The sequence below is a fragment of the Callithrix jacchus genome, chromosome 14, assembly GCF_049354715.1.
Source record: "Callithrix jacchus isolate 240 chromosome 14, calJac240_pri, whole genome shotgun sequence".
In the NCBI taxonomy this organism is placed as follows: Eukaryota; Metazoa; Chordata; class Mammalia; order Primates; family Cebidae; genus Callithrix; species Callithrix jacchus.
Window position 1 is genome coordinate 927352 of NC_133515.1, and position 17702 is coordinate 945053.

At 53.6% G+C, this 17702-nt stretch overlaps 2 protein-coding genes across 57 annotated transcripts in view; one reads left to right on the plus strand and one right to left on the minus strand.

Moving 5' to 3' along the window:
* Positions 1–13927, minus strand: part of LOC144579113 (mesoderm induction early response protein 2-like) — a 28628-nt gene extending 14701 nt beyond the window's left edge. For 3 of the 7 annotated variants that reach the window (XM_078348331.1, XM_078348329.1, XM_078348335.1), the window contains exons 1-7: positions 13565–13927; positions 10366–10449; positions 8671–8813; positions 4153–4278; positions 3299–3422; positions 2663–2754; positions 1876–1945 (exon numbers count right to left, since the gene is read on the minus strand). In XM_078348331.1, coding sequence (XP_078204457.1) covers positions 1876–1945; positions 2663–2754; positions 3299–3422; positions 4153–4278; positions 8671–8805 — 547 coding nt within the window. In that variant the 5' untranslated portion in view covers positions 8806–8813; positions 10366–10449; positions 13565–13927. Of the gene's footprint in view, positions 1–1875; positions 1946–2662; positions 2755–3298; positions 3423–4152; positions 4279–8670; positions 8814–10365; positions 10455–13564 lie in introns of those variants that run through there. The other 4 variants (XM_078348330.1, XM_078348333.1, XM_078348332.1 and 1 more) reach the window with 4 other exon arrangements.
* Positions 13928–13948: 21 nt separating this feature from the next.
* LOC144576462 (uncharacterized) overlaps positions 13949–17702 on the plus strand; it is a 61804-nt gene continuing 58050 nt past the window's right edge. For 31 of the 50 annotated variants that reach the window (XR_013526030.1, XR_013526007.1, XR_013526018.1 and 28 more), the window contains exons 1-2: positions 14412–14492; positions 16596–17602. Coding sequence is in view for 18 of the 50 variants with exons in the window: in XM_078348353.1 (XP_078204479.1) it covers positions 14047–14492; positions 16824–16827 (450 nt within the window). In the remaining 32 variants the exon portion in view is untranslated. Of the gene's footprint in view, positions 14493–16595; positions 17603–17702 lie in introns of all 50 variants that reach the window. The other 19 variants (XM_078348336.1, XM_078348338.1, XM_078348340.1 and 16 more) reach the window with 9 other exon arrangements.

A 17702-nucleotide genomic window follows, 5' to 3' on the forward strand; every position in this document is an offset into this window, starting at 1 on the left:
CCACCTAACACCAGACACCAAAATTCATTGACTTTTTATCTTCCTGAGATGGAGTCTCGCTCTGTGGCCCAGGCTGGAAGGCAGTGGCGCAATCTCAGCTCACTGCAACCTCCGCCTCATGGTTCAAGTGATTCTCCTGCCTCAGCCTCCCGCATATCTGGGTCTACAGGTGTGCACCATCACGCCTGGCTAATTTTTGTATCTGTAGTAGAGATGGGGTTTCACCATGTTAGACAGGCTGGTCTCAAACTCCAGACCTCAAGTGACCCACCCGCCTCAGCCTCCCAAAGTGCGGGGATTACAGGGTGTGCCACAGCCCTGGCCGCCATACACCAAGATTTAAATTAAGTTGGATCACAGCCTTAAATGTGAAAGGAAAACAATAAAGGTTCTAGAACAAAACGCGGAAGAATACCTTCGAGAGCCTGAAGGTAAGCAAAGACTCTTAAATAGGACACAAACACGTTACTTTTAAAATGAAGATTGGTAAGCTGGACTTGACTGAAGACACCACCCAGAGTCAATGGGCAAGCCACACACTGGAGCAGACAGCAGCAGGCGCAGCGCCCACAGAGGACTCACTTCCAGAACGCGTAAGTCACTCCACGAGTCAGAGAAAGACCACCCAAGTCAGAAACGGGGAAAGCTTTGGGCACACAGAGAGAATATCCAAATGGTGAGCACACTCTCCAGGGAATGCCAGTGAAACACAGGACGCCACAAGTCCTTCTCAACTCAGGCAAACTCACCCTCGGGGTCAAACACCGAGAATGTGAGCGACTCCCACAAATCACGAGTGAGAAACTCGGGCAGCACACCTAACCCCAGCACACGCCTACCGTGCGACTCCCTGCTGTCCATCGAGACCTGAGCACTCTATCCACGAACCAGGCACAAGGGCGTTCACGGCCATGAACGGGCCCAACCATGACAGCAGCCCACAGCAGGAAGGGTGGGCAAACGTGGCACCCAAACCAAGCACCACAGCACAATACACGAGACACAAGCACGCAGATGACTCCAACAGCACAGACATCACACAGAGTGGGAGAGGCTGGCGGCATCCCATGGCTGAAGCAGTGCTGGCTGCCGAGGACAGGGCACCCTCATGGGGTGAGTCAGGGTTGGGAAAGGGCCCTGATGACAGGCTCCAAGGCCAGGGTTCCACCCAGAGTGTGACAGCAGGTGCCTTTTCTGGGTGAGGGTCCCGTGTCCCCTCTGACCCTGCCTTCTGGATGTCCCAGGTTGGCTGCACCTGCCTGCCTCCGTCCTCCTCTCACACGGTCCATCCCAGCCACGGAATCACCTTGGAGAAGGCTCCTGAGCTAGCAGCACTGGCCCAGGGCCTACAGGGCTCCGGGGCTAGGCAAGACCCAAGTCAGTGTGAAAGTGAGGCCACTCCTGGAAGGGGCCAGAGCGGCTTGGCTCTGAACTCCAGGGGGAAAGAGACAAAGATCAGGTCCAGGACAGGGAGTGCCCTGCAGAGCGGGGGAGCTAGGCAGGGGAAGCCGCAGGACACCCAGCAGGTCTCTCCAGAGAACCCGTCTGACCCAGGGCTCCTGAGGAGGCACCTCGGGGCAGAAGGCAGCGGCCCGGCTGGGGCGAGGCGGCTGGAGTCAAGGGCGGGGCAGGACGGACTGCCGAGGGTCTGCCTGCACAGGGTGACGGGAGCAGACCCCAAGAGACGGACAGAGCAGGGCAGAGTGGGCAGGGGCAGGCATCGACAGGCCCACCGCAGCCACAGGCTCGGCTGCCCAGCAAGCTACAGAGGGCGGGCACCTGACCAGGCTGGGCCCCTCGGACTGTCCAACGATCTGCCACCCAACCAGGCCACTCCCCTGCAGAAGTGAGTTCCCCGCCCCAGGCCCCACTTACTCTTCTCACAGTGCCGGTTCAAGTGCAGGCTGCTGAGGTCAGCTTGGAACTGAGGTCCCACCATGATCTCCTGCAAACAAGGGCCTGGGAATCAGGACACTGAGAAAGCATCAGCACAGGAGGGAGGCTGGCTGCATGTGCTGTGGCAGGCTCGGGCAGAGGGGCTGCCATTCAGACCCCAGACCCATGTGTGCAATGACACTGAGAAAGCACCAGCACAGGAGGGAGGCTGGCTGCGTGTGCTGTGGCAGGCTCGGGCAGAGGGGCCGCCATTCAGACCCCAGACCCATGTGTGCAATGACACTGAGAAAGCACCAGCACAGGAGGGAGGCTGGCTGCGTGTGCTGTGGCAGGCTCGGACAGAGGGGCCACCATTCAGACCCCAGACCCATGTGTGCAATGACACTGAGAAAGCACCAGCAGAGGAGGGAGGCTGGCTGCATGTGCTGTGGCAGGCTCAGGCAGAGGGGCCGCCATTCAGACCCCAGACCCATGTGTGCAATCGACCTGCTGATGCCAGTTCTGGGGTCTGAGGATGGGAGGCAGAGGCCTGGGTGTGTGAGAGAAGGCTGTGCCCTGACACTGGCCTGGCAGGCCCAGACAGGATGTCAGAGGAGAGACACTCTGGGTCAGCAGCAGGAGCCAGGGCTCCGGTCCCAGCCCACCCCAGGGTCAAGCAGCACGTCCCTCCTCTGAGAAGGGGCACATACCCAGGGAGAGGGCTCAGCAGGACCCCGCTGTGGTGACTGCGGTCGATATGAGGTTGGGGAGAAGCAGAGCCACGTACCTTCTTACATTTGTTGGCAGGAAGGGAGTCCTCCTCAGTGTCGGAGGAGGCAGAAGAGCCAGGCTCCTTGACTTCATCAGCCAGGAAACGAGCTTTGGGAAAACGGAGGCAGGTCCCTCAGGGTCTCCACTGCTGGCGGCCTGCACAGCCCCTTCTCCAGGCAAAGACCCTCCACTCCCACTCTCCATCCACCTGATCCCCAGGCTCTGACCCCCTCCCTGGCCAGACACCGGGATGTGGATGGGCACAGAACCCAGGACCCTGGATGCACTTTGAAGAAAGAGGTCTTCCCTTCCCTTCCACACTGCTGCTGCACCGCTGGGCCTGAGCCCTCAGCTCCCAGAAAAGCTGGCGCACAGGCTTGTGGGGGAGGACGGTCATGGGGGTGCCGTCTCCAGCTCTGCTATGAGAACCAACACATTGTCCCTTGTCTAAACTGAATCACTCCGAGAGTCCCTGCTCACTGGCCAGGGTGGGGGAGAGCGAGGCACCCCCTGGGCTACCAACGCTTCCCACCAGGCAGACGCCCTCATCTGTGACAAGTTCTTGGCCCACACCAGCCCCAGGACCCTTCAGCATCACCCCTGCCTGGCCAGGGGCCTGGGCGCAGCAGCGGATTGGAACAGAGTCACCTACATCCACTCCGGTTTGGGAAGAGGTCGGAGGCCTCGTGGGAAGTCACGGACGGGGTGAGGTCGTCAGCAGATGACTGCGGCCCTTCCTCTTCTTCCCCTGAAAGCAAATCCTTCACTATTTGTTCCTTTTAACAAAAAAGTAAAGAACGTTTTACAGTTCAGCAGTCTCAGGGTAACACTAGCCATAACAACAGTGAAGAGGCTGAGGGCTCCCTGTGGCTCACGTGGGGCCGACACCCATTCTGCAGAAAAGGAAATGGAGGTGGCCGAGGGGGCAGTGTTGGGGGGAGGGAAGCAGGGACGGAACTGGACACGTGGGGCGCTATTCCCATGACTCAGATAAGGAGCTGGAGGCACCCGAGGGTGCACAGTGCAAGGGGAGCCCACACCCAGCCACCAGAGCTGGGAACAGTCAGAGCCGCCACTGGGCACCGCCCAGAGCATGTGGCTCTTTCTTGGCCACGCATTTGGTGTGGACCTTCTGCAATGCAGCCTTCTCCTGCTCCAAATGCCCAACTCTTGAGCAGTGACCTCTGGGTACCTAATGTCAGAGAGCCCAGTCCCGGGGAGGCGGCCAGGTCACGGTTCCTCTGCCTTCCCAGGTGCACTTCTCCAGGACAGGCCCCAATTGCCCCTCCACCCGCCCACGTCAGAAGGACATGTGGCCCGGGGTTAAGGCCAGGGTCCAGCCTCATGCCCATGGCCATTTCAACCCCGATGGAGTGGTACAGGTGGCCACATTCTACTTGTTCTGGGGGTTTCTGTGCTTCTCTCACTGAACGCCCCCTGCTGAGAGGCAGCCCCGGGTCCCTGCACCTCTGCTGGGAGCCAGTTCCAGGAAGGGCACTCACTCACCTTGTCCAGGGTCATGACTGGGAGGTTGGGGGCCACGTCGCCACCCTCGCTCTCCCACTCTGAGATGGGGTCTGAGGCCTCATAGCCATAGAGTGCAAGCAGCTCATCGAAGGGCATGTCGCTGCTCTGAATTGGGGAGGGGAACAGGGCCCCATCAGGAGGGACTACTCAGGGGGCTCCTGTCCCCTCTCCCTCACCTGAGCCTTGCTGGCCACAACCAGGGCGACTCTGACACACCCACAGCAGCTCCCCCCACGAAGCACTCCCCAGCCAGAGCTCAGGCCCAGCCTGAGCCCCTTCGCAATCCCTCAGAGAGGTACTGGAACACAGGGGTCACCAGCCAGGAAGAGTGGACCACCCTACCCAGTGCCTCCTCGCACAGGGTGAATGACAGGAATACAAGGATGGTGCGACACCTGGCAAGCTACCATTTTAACTCAACATCAGTTTTATCAAAGGGGAAAAAAGTAACCTGAAGACGCGTTTGGTAAAATCTGACATTTATTCCTGCTTAAAAAAAAACCCTCAGGAAACTACATAGACAGGCCAGACACAGGGCCTCGCATCTGTAATCCCAGCATTTTGGAAGGCCAAGGAGGGCGGATCACTTGAGGCCAGGAGTTGAAGACCAGCCTGGGCAACATGGCAAAACCCCGTCTCCACTAAAAATAAGCTGTGTGCCTCCCGTTGTCTCAGCTACTCGGGAGGATGAGGCACAAGAATCACTTGAACCCGGGAGGCAGAGGTTGCAGTGAGCAGAGGTTGCGCCAGTGCACTCCAGCCTGGGCGACACAGCGAGACTCTATCTCAAAATAAAAATTAAAAAAGAAGAAGAAAACTGCACAACCAGATGGATGCTTCATAAATATAATGGAGAAGCTGTCAATTCACACTGGGTCAAAAATGAATAACCAGAGAATTCGCCATCACAAACTGGAATGAGAGCACCGTGATGAACACGGTTTGACGCTGAGCCAATGCAGCATGCCCAGAAGTAGAAACAGGGCACGTAACTCCAGGAAGGAAGACACATCATCCTCTCCAGTGCTGCTTTCAAATCCCCATGCTCCCCCTCAAGCGAGCCTCTACACCACTGAGGTTACATCTGCCTTCCCAGACTCCACCCGGCCCTGGGGGTCACTCCCAGCACCCACCTTCCTGAACCCTCCCCTCCACCCCAGCTCCTGCCCAGACTCATTCTGGGGCTTCAAGTCCACAAAGAACCTCCTGGCCCATTCCCAGCCCTTCCCCAGGTGGAATGTCCATACCGAGTCCCCCCTTAGTTCTCACAGGACCCGGGGGACAGACAGATTCTGTATGCCCATGACCGCCAGGAGTATGCAGGTGGGAGGGCTGACACGGTGGTCCCAAGGCCCCTGGGTGCCCCGGGTGAAGCCCTGTCCAAAGAGCACCAAGCCACGGTTTCCGTGCTGGGCCTCACTCACTCACACTCACACTGATGGTGCCGCGCCAGCAGCTGGCAAGAGCCCAGCGCCCATGGAAGCCGCGGTCAGGGCACCACTACCCATCCCTCACAGACCAAAAGCAAACTCCCCAGCTTCACTTCAGAAGATGGCGGGCATATTCTGTAAAGTCTCATCCTGAGCAGGCGCCTCCATGTTCTGCGTGAGGGCATGGGAAGCAGAGCGGCTGCTGCCTACCAGAGTGAGGGCTCCCTCAAGGAAGCGCGTGGAATGGGCGGCGAGGCAAGGGGCCCTCCCCGTCCTTTCATCTGAGGAGTACCGGACTACAGCCGCTCAGACAGGAGCCTCGTAGGCAGGCAAGGGGGGCTGCTGCTTCAGCGGAAACAGCTGGCTGTAACTGCTGCAGCCGTACAACTCAAGACTTTGACAAACTTGGGTTTGACAACATGAACTTGCCAAATTTCAACATTTACAAAACTTGTGATGAGGCCGGCAGTGACACTGACCGTTAGCCCTAACCCCCAACGTGACTGTACTTGGAAACGAGGCGTTTACAGAAGTGACTCAGGTCCAGTGAGGCCATGAGGGTGGGGCCCTGATCCAGCAGGATTAGTAATCTTTTAAGAAAGACACCAGAGGGCTCCCTCGGGTTCTCTGCCCACCATGTGAGGACACGCGAGCCAGGAAGAGAGCCAGCACCGGAAGCCACTCTGCGGGACCCCATGCACCGACTTCTCTGCCTCTTTAACTGTGAGGTTCGCTGGTAATGGTCTCAGACTCCACTCCACAACTACCCTTTACAAAACTACCACTGGCTGAGTTTTGCTGTAGCATCGAAGATCACCCACCAATATCTGAAAAACTTAAATACGCCTTCCTTGTTCAACAATGGATCTGTATGAGGCTGTATTTGTACTTCAACCATAAGACCTTATCACAACAGACTAACATCTCCCTTAAAAGACAGAAGCAGGCCAGGCATGGCTCACACCTGTAATCCAAGCATAAGAGGCCGAGGTGGGAGCATCACTTTGAGGTCAGGAGTTTAAGACCAGCCTGGCCAACACGGTGAAACTCCATCTCTATTAAAAACACAAAAATTAGCTGGGCACGGTGGTGGGCGCCTGTAGTCCCAGCTACTCGGGAGGCTGAGGCAGGGGAATCGCTTGAATCAGGGAAGTGGAGGTTGCAGTGAGCCGAGAACGCACCACTGCCCTCCAGTCAGGGCAAAAGGACCCCACTCTGTCTCAAAACAAAGAAGAAAGAAAGAACTTGAGTCATGTATGGTGGCTCACACCTACACTCCCAGCACTTTGGGAGGCCCAGGCAGAAAAATTGCTTGAGATCAACAGTTTGAGACCAGACCTAGCAAAACAGCAAGACCTCTACAAAAATAAAATCAAAAGGTTAGGCCAGGCACAGTGGCTCATGACTGTAATCCCAGCACTTTGGGAGGCTGAGGCGGGTGGATCATGAGGTCAGGAGATGGAGACCATCCTGGCCAACATGGTGAAACCCTGTCTCTACTAAGAATACAAAAAAAAAAAAAAATTAGTCGGGCATGGTGGCATGCACCTGTAATCCCAGCTACTTAGGAGGCTGAGGCAGGAGAATAGCTTGAATCCATGAGGCGGAGGTTGCAGTGAGCCGAGATCTCACCAGTGCACGCCAGTCTGGGCAACAGAGCAAGACTCGGTCAAAAAAAAAAAAAAAAGACCAGAAGCTGGACTTTCATATATGCATCTACATTCAAAGAGATCTGGAAAACGAAAAACTCATTCTTCTCACTAATTCTTTTTTCTTTTGGAACACAGAGGTTTTCTTTCATTTTCAAAAAAATATTTATATTAACACATAACTGACTTGTTCAAGCTATTTTATTTTTATTTTTTGAGATGGTGTCTCGCTCTGTAACCCAGGCTAGAGTGCAATGGCACAATCTTGGCTCACTGCAACCTCCGCCTCCCAGGTTCAAACAATTCTCCTGCCTCAGCCTCCCAAGTAGCTGCGATTACAGGCATACACCACCATGTCTGGCGAATTATTTTTTGCATTTTTAGTAGAGACAAGGTTTCGCCATGGTGGTCACGCTGGTCTTGAACTCCTGACCTCCTGATTCTCCCCCCTTGGCCTCCCAAAGTGCTGGAATTACAGGCATGAGCCACCACACCCAGCCTATTCATGTCATTTTAAAATGAGTTAGCAAATAAGTATTCCTACATGTCAACTTTAACTTTTAGTGTAGTGAAAAAGCAATAGATAAAACACATCAGCAAAGCTCCTTAAACCTCTCAATAATTTTTTTTTTTTTGAGACAGGGTCTTTCTCTGTCGCCCAGGCTGGAGCACAGTGGTGCCATCTCAGCTCAGCTGAGCTCACCGCAACTTCCGCCTCCCAGGTTCAAGTGATTCTCCTGCCTCAGCCCCCTAAATAGCTGGGACTACAGGCGTGCGCCACCACACCCAGCTAATTTTTGTATTTTTAGTAGAGGTGGGGTTTTACCATGTTGGCCAGGCTGGTCTGGAACTCCTGACCTCAGATGATCCTCCCGTCTCAGCCTCCCAAAGTGCTGTGATTACAGTCATGAGCCACCATGCCCAGCCTTTTTTTCTTTCTAACCAAGTTCATTAAGAAAGTAAAGGAAAATTGACAAAATGTCATTTGTTGGTTTTTTTTTCTTTTTTTTTTTTCCTGCACCATGTGGGCCAGGCTGGTCTCAAACTCCTGACCTCAGGTGATCGGCCCACCTCGGCCTCCCAAAGTGCTAGTATTACAGGTGTGAGCCACCACGCCTGGCCAAAACGCTCAGTAATTTTTTTCCCCAGTCTACACTGCCTCGGAATGCTCAAGAATTATGAAGAGTACAAATTGGGTTCTGAGACCAGAGGGTTTGAGAGCAGCTGGATTAATGCCCAGCCACCGTGCTGCTCAGAGAGCCCATGGAAGACCCGGTCACCAGTGAGTGCAGCTCCTCGGATGGTGCCTGGCACTTTGCAGAAAGAGGCACAATTTGGCACTTGCCAACATGAATCCGACTGCACAGAAACTGTGAGGCTGATCCCAGAGGGCTCCACCCAATACCTCAGCCAAGTACCTGGGAGATGAAGTCCTTCTCCAGCTCCTCCTTGGGCTTGTCTGAGCATCTCGAAGGCTCCTCACACTCCCCCTCAATGCTGTAGTTCTGTGACAGGATCTCCACGAGGTTGAACTGATGGTCTCCGGAGCCCATGGATACCGCTGGGGAGAAGACGGCAGCCCAGGTGAGCACCTTGCCCGCCTGTCCCAACCACCCTGCAGAGACTGTGGATGCCTGGGGCAGGGGAAGCCCTAGGGGTGAGACCCTCTGCACTGCAGGGTCAGCCTCCCACGTGAGTCCCCACTGGGAAACCCCACAACTCAAGCACACAGGGGCACAGCTGGTGAGCTGCACACACTAATTCCAAGGGTGTTTTTTTTAAGGGGGGTGTCTTTCTGAGGGACTGCTTGTCTTCCTGAACAGGGAAGTCTATGAGGATTTGGAGAGCGCAGACTAGAAGAAGACAGACACCCATCTCGTTATGGCAGGGGGAGCAGCAGGACTCATGGAGCTGGGTGCACGCCAGGCTCCACAGCTCCTGAAACAGGTGATATCGAACCCTCACCTGCGTGAGTCAGCACAGCATCAAGGACCATACAGGGGCAGTGCCGGTGGGACCTGGACAATGCCAGTCCCTCACGCTCCACCTGCAGGGCCACATGAAGCTGCTGTGCAACACACACAGACCAACAGACGGTGGCTGTCATCAGACCCAGGGTTTCCCCAAAAGAACTGGGGTGTGTCACCATTTCTCTCCATGTTTAGTCTCAAATTACTCAAACTTTAAAACAAACAAAAGGAAATAGCCAGGATTCAATCAATCCAGACAAGGAGCAGTGCAGCCCAAGGCTGGGGGCCCCAGGGCCGGGAGTCCAGGGCAGGAAGCCTCTAGGAGGGGAGCCACAGAGCCTGCGTGGCTGGACACACAGGGGCGCAGCACGCACAGCCCATGCACAGAACAGGCAGCTGCAGGACGTGTAACACCCTGGTGGCAGGCGCCTCACTCGAGTGAGAGAATGACCTAGAGCTGCCTGGGTACACCTGGACCCGCCTGGGTACACCTGGACCCTCAGTGGCCATGGCGTCTCTGGAGGAGCCATGTAGGGAAAATAGGGACAGCAGTGCCTTCTTTGGAGATTGCGGTGTGGATGAGTTTTACGCCATGAAGAGATGCAGCCCTACACCTGGCCCACGGGAGCGCAGCAAGGGGAAGAAGGAACAGTCACTGAGACACTGGTCCACTCATACTCTACCCTGTGGGCCCAGCACAGGTGGCCAGCAGGTGGCCTGGGACCTCGATGCCCCTCCGGCAAGCAGCATCGGTGCAGGGAGGTGCAGGGAACCAGGTTCTGCCTGTCTCCCCCACCCCGCCTTCTCCAGCCCCCATCCTTCAGCAAGTCCCCCTTCCCAGCACCCCAGCAAGATGAGGTGGCCCTCAGCTTGGTGCAGGCCTGTGCCTGGGTCCTCTGCTGGGGGTCCGGGCTCTGAGGATGGTCTTGGGTGGCTTGGGCTCCCTGCCTCTGCTAGAGAACAGGAAGATGGAGTCCTGACCATGCTCCCCACAGCTCCATCTGATCGGGTGGGAGCTGGAACACCCTGGACTCTGGAAGCCAGGGTGCTGGTCACAGCTCAGCCAGGCCCGGCGGGCATTCTGTCTCTCACAGCCACAAAGGGCTTGGCAGACCTGGGTGGGGGGAGGAGGGAGGAAGGTACCTGCTGTTGTCTGCAAGCCCTGGGGCACAGGCTGTGTGCAAGGCAGGAGACCACGCGAGGGCTCTGCCTCCCCAGCGAGGAGGCCTGCGAAGGAAGAGAAGCAGGGTTAGCTCAGCTGGTCCAAATCCTGCTGCTGGACATCACAGGGTGGCAGCCAAGAGCAAGCGCTGGTCAGAGCCCATTCGGTGAGCAGGGAAGGCGCTTTGTCTCTGCCTCTGAGGGCTGGAGGGCACTGGGTGCAGCACACACGTGGGCTGCCACCGGTGCCACCTCCCACCCAGGATCGCTTGCAGGGTGAAGGCCATCTCGCCCCAGGCAGGACATGCATCCCATGACACTGAAAACCGCCCACACACAGGCCTCTGTCCTGACCCATGCTGCAACCGGACGAAGCTCAAGAACAGCACGCGCTGCACGGGAAGCCAGATACCAACGGCCACGGCAGGGGGTCCACTGATACAGAACGGTCCGAACAGACCAATCCACAGACAGAAAGGGGTTCGTGGGGGCCAGGAGCCAGGGAGAGGGACGGTGGGAGAGTGACTGCTAATGGGGATGACAGAATGACTTGGAGTCAAAAGCTGCGTGACTGTGGACACACTAAAAATCAATGAATTATAAACTTTAAAGTAAGTGTATTTTATGTTTTATAAATTACCTCAATTTTTTTATAAAAGGGCAAACAAAACCATAAGTGACCATTATTACAATGGTCAATCTCTCTCTCTCTTTTTCTTTATGAGACAGAGCCTTGCTCTGTCACCCAGGCTGGAGTGCAGTGGCACAATCTCAGCTCACTGCAACCTCTGCCTCCCAGGTTCAAGTGATTCTCCTGCCTCAGCCTCCCGAGTAGCTAGGACTACAGGTGCGCACCACCACGCCTGGGTAATTTCTGTATTTTCAGTAGAGACAGGGTTTTACCAAGTTGTCCCAGGCTGGTCCCAAACTGTTGACCTCAAGTGATCCACCCACCTCGGCCTCCCAAAGTGCTGCATGAACCACCGCAGGAACCCACAACATCGCTCATGTACACAAACACAAAAACCCTCAACAAAATACTGGCAACTGAATCCAGCAATGTATAAAGACGATCATAAGCCACGAAAAAGTAAGATTTATCGCAGGGATGCAAGGTTGATTCAACACCAAAACTCAATTACTATAACACACCACATCAATAAAATAAAAAAAACCAAAACACAGGATTATCTCAACACGTCCAATTCAACAAAATCCAACGCCCTTTCATAATGAAAAATACCCAACAACCTCAGAACAGAAAGGAACATCTCAACCTGACCAAGAGCATCTAGGGAAAACCATACTCAGCACGGCCCTCAACAGTGAAAGGCTGGATGCACTCTCTAAGCCACCGCGCATAAACGACGTGTACTCTCACCTCTCACGCGCCACGGAGAGCTGCAGGGTGCAGTCAGTACAAGAACATGAAATAAAAAGAACCAAGATTGGTTGTAGCCCTTTGGGAGGCCAAGGCAGGTGGATCACCTGAGGTCAGGAGTTCAAGACCAGCCTGACCAACATGGTGAAACCCTGTCTCTATTAAAAATACCAAAAAATTAGCTGGGTATTGTGGCATGTGCCTGGTAATCTCAGGTATTCAGGAGGCTGAGGCAGGAGAATTGCTTGAACCAGGGAGACAGAGGTTGTAGTAAGCCAAGTCTGTGCCACTGCACTCCAGCCTGGGCAACAGAGCAAGACTCCAGTTCAGGAAAAAAAAAAAGGCCAGAAACAGTGGCTCATGCCTGTAATCCCAGCACCCTGGGAGACCGAGGTGGGCAGATCATGAGGTCAAGAGATCAAGACCATCCTGACCAACATGGTGAAATCCCGTCTCTACTAAAAATACAAAAATTAGCCAGGTGTGGTGGCACGCGCCTGTAGTCCCAGCGACTCAGGAGGCTGAGGCAGGAGAATCGCTTGAACCCAGGAGGCAAAGGTTGGAGTGAGCCAAGATCGTGCCACTGCACTCCAGCCTGGTGACAGAGCAAGACTCTGACCCCCCCCAAAAAAAGAAAGATTGTTAAGAAAGAAGTAAAACTATCTCTGTGCTGGTTGGTGCTGGTGACATGATCTACAAAGCAATTCAAACTAAAGTGGGTTGAGCAAGGCTGCATAGACAAAATCCACACATAAAAATCCATTTTGTTTCTACATAAAAGCAACGAACAATACTAAAAGAAAGTTAAAAGAACAATTCCGTCTACAATAGCATCCAGAGAAGCATGAAAGGGGTACAGGCCCTGAGCGGACCAAGTATGTTGAAGGAAAGATCCTGGTGCATGAAAGGGCATCCCGTGTGCATGGCTGAGAAGGCATCAAGATGGTGTCACACCAATGGGTTCACAGACAGGCTCAGCACGATCCCCATCAGGGCCCCAGCTGGCTTCGTCACAGAAACCCACCAGCTGATTCCAAAAAGCATAATGGAAGCTCACGATACCCGAAACAGCCCAAACAATCTTGAAAGAGAATACCTCCTGATTTCAAAACTCACCACAAAGCCATGGCAATCAAAACAGTGTGGCGCTGCTGTAAGGATAGCACAAAGATCAATGAAACAACTGAGAACCCAGAAATAAACTCACACATTCACAGTCAACAAGTGTCAGTGCAGTTCCATGGGGGAATAAACAGTCTTTAACAAATGGTGCTGGGACAGCTGAATATCCACGTGCAACAGAATGGAGCTGGACCTATCTCACACCATATGTGAACATGACCTCAAAATGGATCAAAGGTCTTAGATAGAGGAGCTAAAACCGTACAACTTTTAGGAGAAAATATAGGAATAAATATTTGCAAGCTTTTGATGGAATCTGCAGATGCGGGGGTAAGAAACTGTAACCTTGGATTTGAACAGTTTCCTAGACAAGACACCAAAATGAAAAGTGACAAAAAAACAAATGGACAAACGACTTCACCAAAATTAAAAACTTATGTGCTTCAAAGGCCGCCATCAAGAAAGTAAAAGGACAACCCAGAACATCAGAGAAAACATCTGAAAAGTCATCTGTGTGGTAAGGAACTTGTTCTGAGAATATATAAAGAACTTTGATAAGAACATAGAAACAACTCGATAAGGAAAACACAAAAATACTAAAAATACAAAAAATTAGCTGGGCGTGGTGGCGCGCGCCTGTAATCCCAGCTACACAGGAGGCTGAGGCAGGAGAATTACCTGAACCCAGGAGGCGGAGGTTGCAGTAAGCCGAGATCTTGCCACTGCACTCCAGCCTGCGTTAACAAGCGAAACTCTGTCTCAAAAAAAACAAAACAAAACTCCTCTTTGGAGCTTCTGGGTGAGGGCAGCAAGTCGGGAGCCTGTGTCCGCGTAAGTGCCCGCTCTGCAACGGCTTCCATCAACGGCTTCTAGGAGCATGAGCGCTCCTAGAAGACCCAGCAGCACCGCCGCTACTTCCTATTGGCTCCGCGTGAGGGGCCGACCTCTGAAAACTTCACGGCGACCTGCCTCCGGCGCACAGACGGGCCTCCCGCGACGTCACGGCGGCGCTCCTCCGGCGCATACAGATGGGCCTCGAGTGACGTCACGGCGACGGGCGTCTGGCGCACATACGGGCCTCCCGGGATGTCACGGGCTACGTGCCTCCAGGAACGTCAGGCGGCGCTCCTCCGGCGCACAGACGGGCCTCTCACGACGTCATGGCGACAGGCCTGCGGCGCACAGACGGGCCTCCAGTGACGTCACGGCGACGGGCGTCTGGCGCACATACGGGCCTCCCGGGATGTCACGGGCTACGTGCCTCCAGGAACGTCAGGCGGCGCTCCTCCGGCGCACAGACGGGCCTCTCACGACGTCATGGCGACGGGCCTGCGGCGCACAGACGGGCCTCCAGTGACGTCACGGCGACGGGCGTCCGGCGCACATACGGGCCTCCCGCGATGTCACGGCGACTTGCCTCCAGGAACGTCAGGCGGGGCTACTCCGGCGCACAGAGATGGGCCTCCCGCGACGTCACAGAGGCGGACCTTGGCGACCTCACGCGGAGGTGTGTTGCCGAGGAGCTGGGTTGTCCTCTCCGCAGGGCAGAGCCTGGTCACCTCCACCTCCCGCTGCATCCTGTGTGCTGCTCGCTGGAGAAGGGGAGGTAACAGACTCCGACCCAGCACCGTGTTTCTGTGGGTTAAAGATAGAGAAAGTGCGTCCGGACCCTGGGGAGGTGGGAAGTTTCCTTCAGGCCAGGAGCTCAGGAGCAGCCTGGCAAACCGGGGGGACCCCATTTCTGCAGTCCCACCTCAGCCTCCCACCTATTGAACCCCAGGGTTCAAGGCTGCGATGAGCTGTGATTCTCCCACAGCACTCCAGGCTGCAAGACTGAGGTAAACCCTGTCTTAAAAAAATAAAAAAGAAAACTATCCAGGCGTGCCCCATTGGGGGGCTGCTTAAAGAAACACAGGCTGCCTGGGCCGTAATACCAGCGCTTTGGGAGGCCGAGGTGGGAGCAACAGGACAAAACCCCGTCTCTACAAAAAGATACAAAAATGAGTCAGGCACAGCGCAGGCCTGGCCTAACATTTTGTATTTTTTTGTGGAGATGGAGGGGGCAGATGCTCCCATTTTGCCAGGCCGGTCTCCAACTCCTGAGTACAAGCCATCTTCTCACCTTGGCCTTCAGAGTTGTTGGGATTAAAGGTGTGAGCCGAGGCGCCCCACTTGGGTTAGGCTATTTAATACCAAAGTCCGTGGCCCGGCTTCCTGGCTGACACCCGTAATTCCAGCACTTTGGGAGGCCAAGGCAGGTGGATCACCTGACATCAGGAGTTCAAGACCAGTGTAGCCAACCTGATGAAACCCGGTTTCTACAAAAACTAGCCACATGTGGTGGCACATGCCTGTAGTCCCAGCTACTCGGGAGGCTGAGATGGGAGAATTGCTTAAACCCAGGAGGCAGGGGTTGCGGTTAGTCGAGATCACATCACCGAACCCTAGCCTGGTTGACAGAGCGAGACTCCAGAGTTTGAGACCAGCCTGGGCAATGTAGTGAAGCCCTGACTCTACAAAACAAGCAAGTAAAAAAGGTAGGTGTACTGTGTCCACTTGTGTCCCCCGCCACTTAGGATGCTGAGGCAGGAGGATGTCCTGAGGCCAGGAGCAGGTCTGTAGTGAGTAGGATCATCCCACAGCACTCCATCCTGAGCAAAAGAATGAGACCATGTCTCTAGATAGCTAGCTAGATAATTGATGCGTAGTTTTCTATCACAGTTTTTTTCCCTACATTTGAGCATATTTTTCTAAAGTAGCATTTAACACAACAGCATTTTACCGTGTTATTAGTTGTTAATGTGATTATGTTTTCCTGAAGTACAGTATTCTCTACAAAAGCAGTTTTAGTCTGTCAGAGCACACACATAGGTCCTCAAGTGAATTTGCCTGATGTTGGTAACCTTGGTACCATTTTCTCCCATTGATTGGATCAGTCAGTAATTTCAGGTCACTGTTACCCTTGGAGGAAGAGCCGAAAGGCAACAAGTAAGGTCACTGGTGTCCAGTCCCTTCTAGAAGCATTTTCACCTTCCCTTCCCTTAAGGTTTCCCTTGATGAACATGGAAGTACTGTATGTAGAATTGACCGTTCCAGCATCTTTGTATATTAGGCCAAATTTAGATGTCTTCTTTTTATGAGAGGCACCCTGGTGGGCTGGGGGAGTTACACATGAAGTCTGCTCTCAGCTTCACTGTCCAGAGATGCAACATGGTCCAATCAAATAACATTCTCTGAGCTGGTTTCTCTTTTACTTATTTTATTTATTTTTTATTTTTTAGAGACGGGGTCTTGCTCTTTTGCAGTGGCGTTATCCTGGATCACTGCAACCTCCACCTCTCAGGTTCAAGCGATTCTCCTGCCTCAGCCTCCCGAGTGGCTTGGACTACAGGCACGTGCCACCACATCCAGCTAATTTTTGTATTTTTAGTAGAGATGGGGTTTCACCATTTTGGCAGGGATCGTCTTGATCTTTTGACCTCATGATCCACCTGCCTTAGCTTCTCAGAATGCTATGATTACAGGTGTGAGCCACCACACTTGCCCTGAGCTCATTTGTTTAGCTGTAAAATAAGAATAACTACTATACTAATCTAAAAAGACAGCTTATTTTATTGTCTTTTATTTTCTATGAAACTGTCTTTAGCACAGTAATTATTTTCTTTGCCATGCCACATTTGTTTTTGTTTTGTCTTTGTTTTTCTTTTAGAAGGAGTCTGTTTTTTTGTTTTTGTTTTTGTTTTCTTGAGATGGAGTCTCACTGTTGTAGCCCAGGCTGGAGTGCAGCGGCATGGTCTTGGCTCATCCTGTATCATATCCACGGAGAGACCTTTTTTTCTCCGGGGCCTGGGAAGCAGCCAGGTTCCATGAGTTAAATGCAGATCTGAACCATGCCAAGCCGGGATTAAAGTACACACCCTCCTCTTCTGAAAAGTAGCTAAGGATTCCAACTTGGTGTGGTGGAGAGTGTGGCAGAGCCAGACCAGACGAGGACTGATCACCTGGAGAAGCATGCTGTCAAAGGCCTTGTTAAGTGCTGAGTGCCATAGCTCACACCTGTAATCCCAGCACTTTGGGAAGCTGAGACAGGTGGATCACTTGAGGCCAGGAGTTTGAGTAGAGCCTGGGCAACATGGCAAAACCTGTCTCTACTCAAAACACACAAATTAGCCAGGTGTGGTGGTGCTTGCCTCTAATCCCAGCTACTCAGGAGGCTGAGACAGGAGAATGGCTTGATCTAGGCAGGCAGAGGTTGCAGCAAGCCAAGATCATGCAACTGCACTCTAGCCTGGGCAACAGAGTGAGACTCCATCTCCAAAAAAAAAAAACCGTAAAGAGGAAAGGTCTACTTCTGGGGGTTGGGTGGGGGACTGCTGACCAAACTGGAAACTTTCTTCAGGTGGGGTTGTTTGTTTGTTTTGAGATGGAGTCTGGCTCTCTCACCCAGACTGGAATGCAGTGGCACGATCTTGGCTCACTACAACCTCCGCCTCCCCCTCTTCAGGTTCAAACAGTTCCCATGTCTTAGCCTCCTAAGTAGCTGAGATTACAGGCATGTGCCACCACACCAGCTAGTTTTTTTTTCTTTTTTTTGCAGAGACAGGGTTTCACCATGTTGACCAGGCTGGTCTCAAACTTCTGACCTCAAGTGATCTGCCCACTTTGACCTCCCAAACTGGGATTACAGGCATGAACCATTGCACCCAGCCCCTTCAGGTGGGTTTTGAGGCTTCACTATGATACTAGTTTCCTGTTTCTGCTGCAACAAATTACCACACACTTAGAGCTTAAAACAGCGTAGATGTGTCTGGGCATG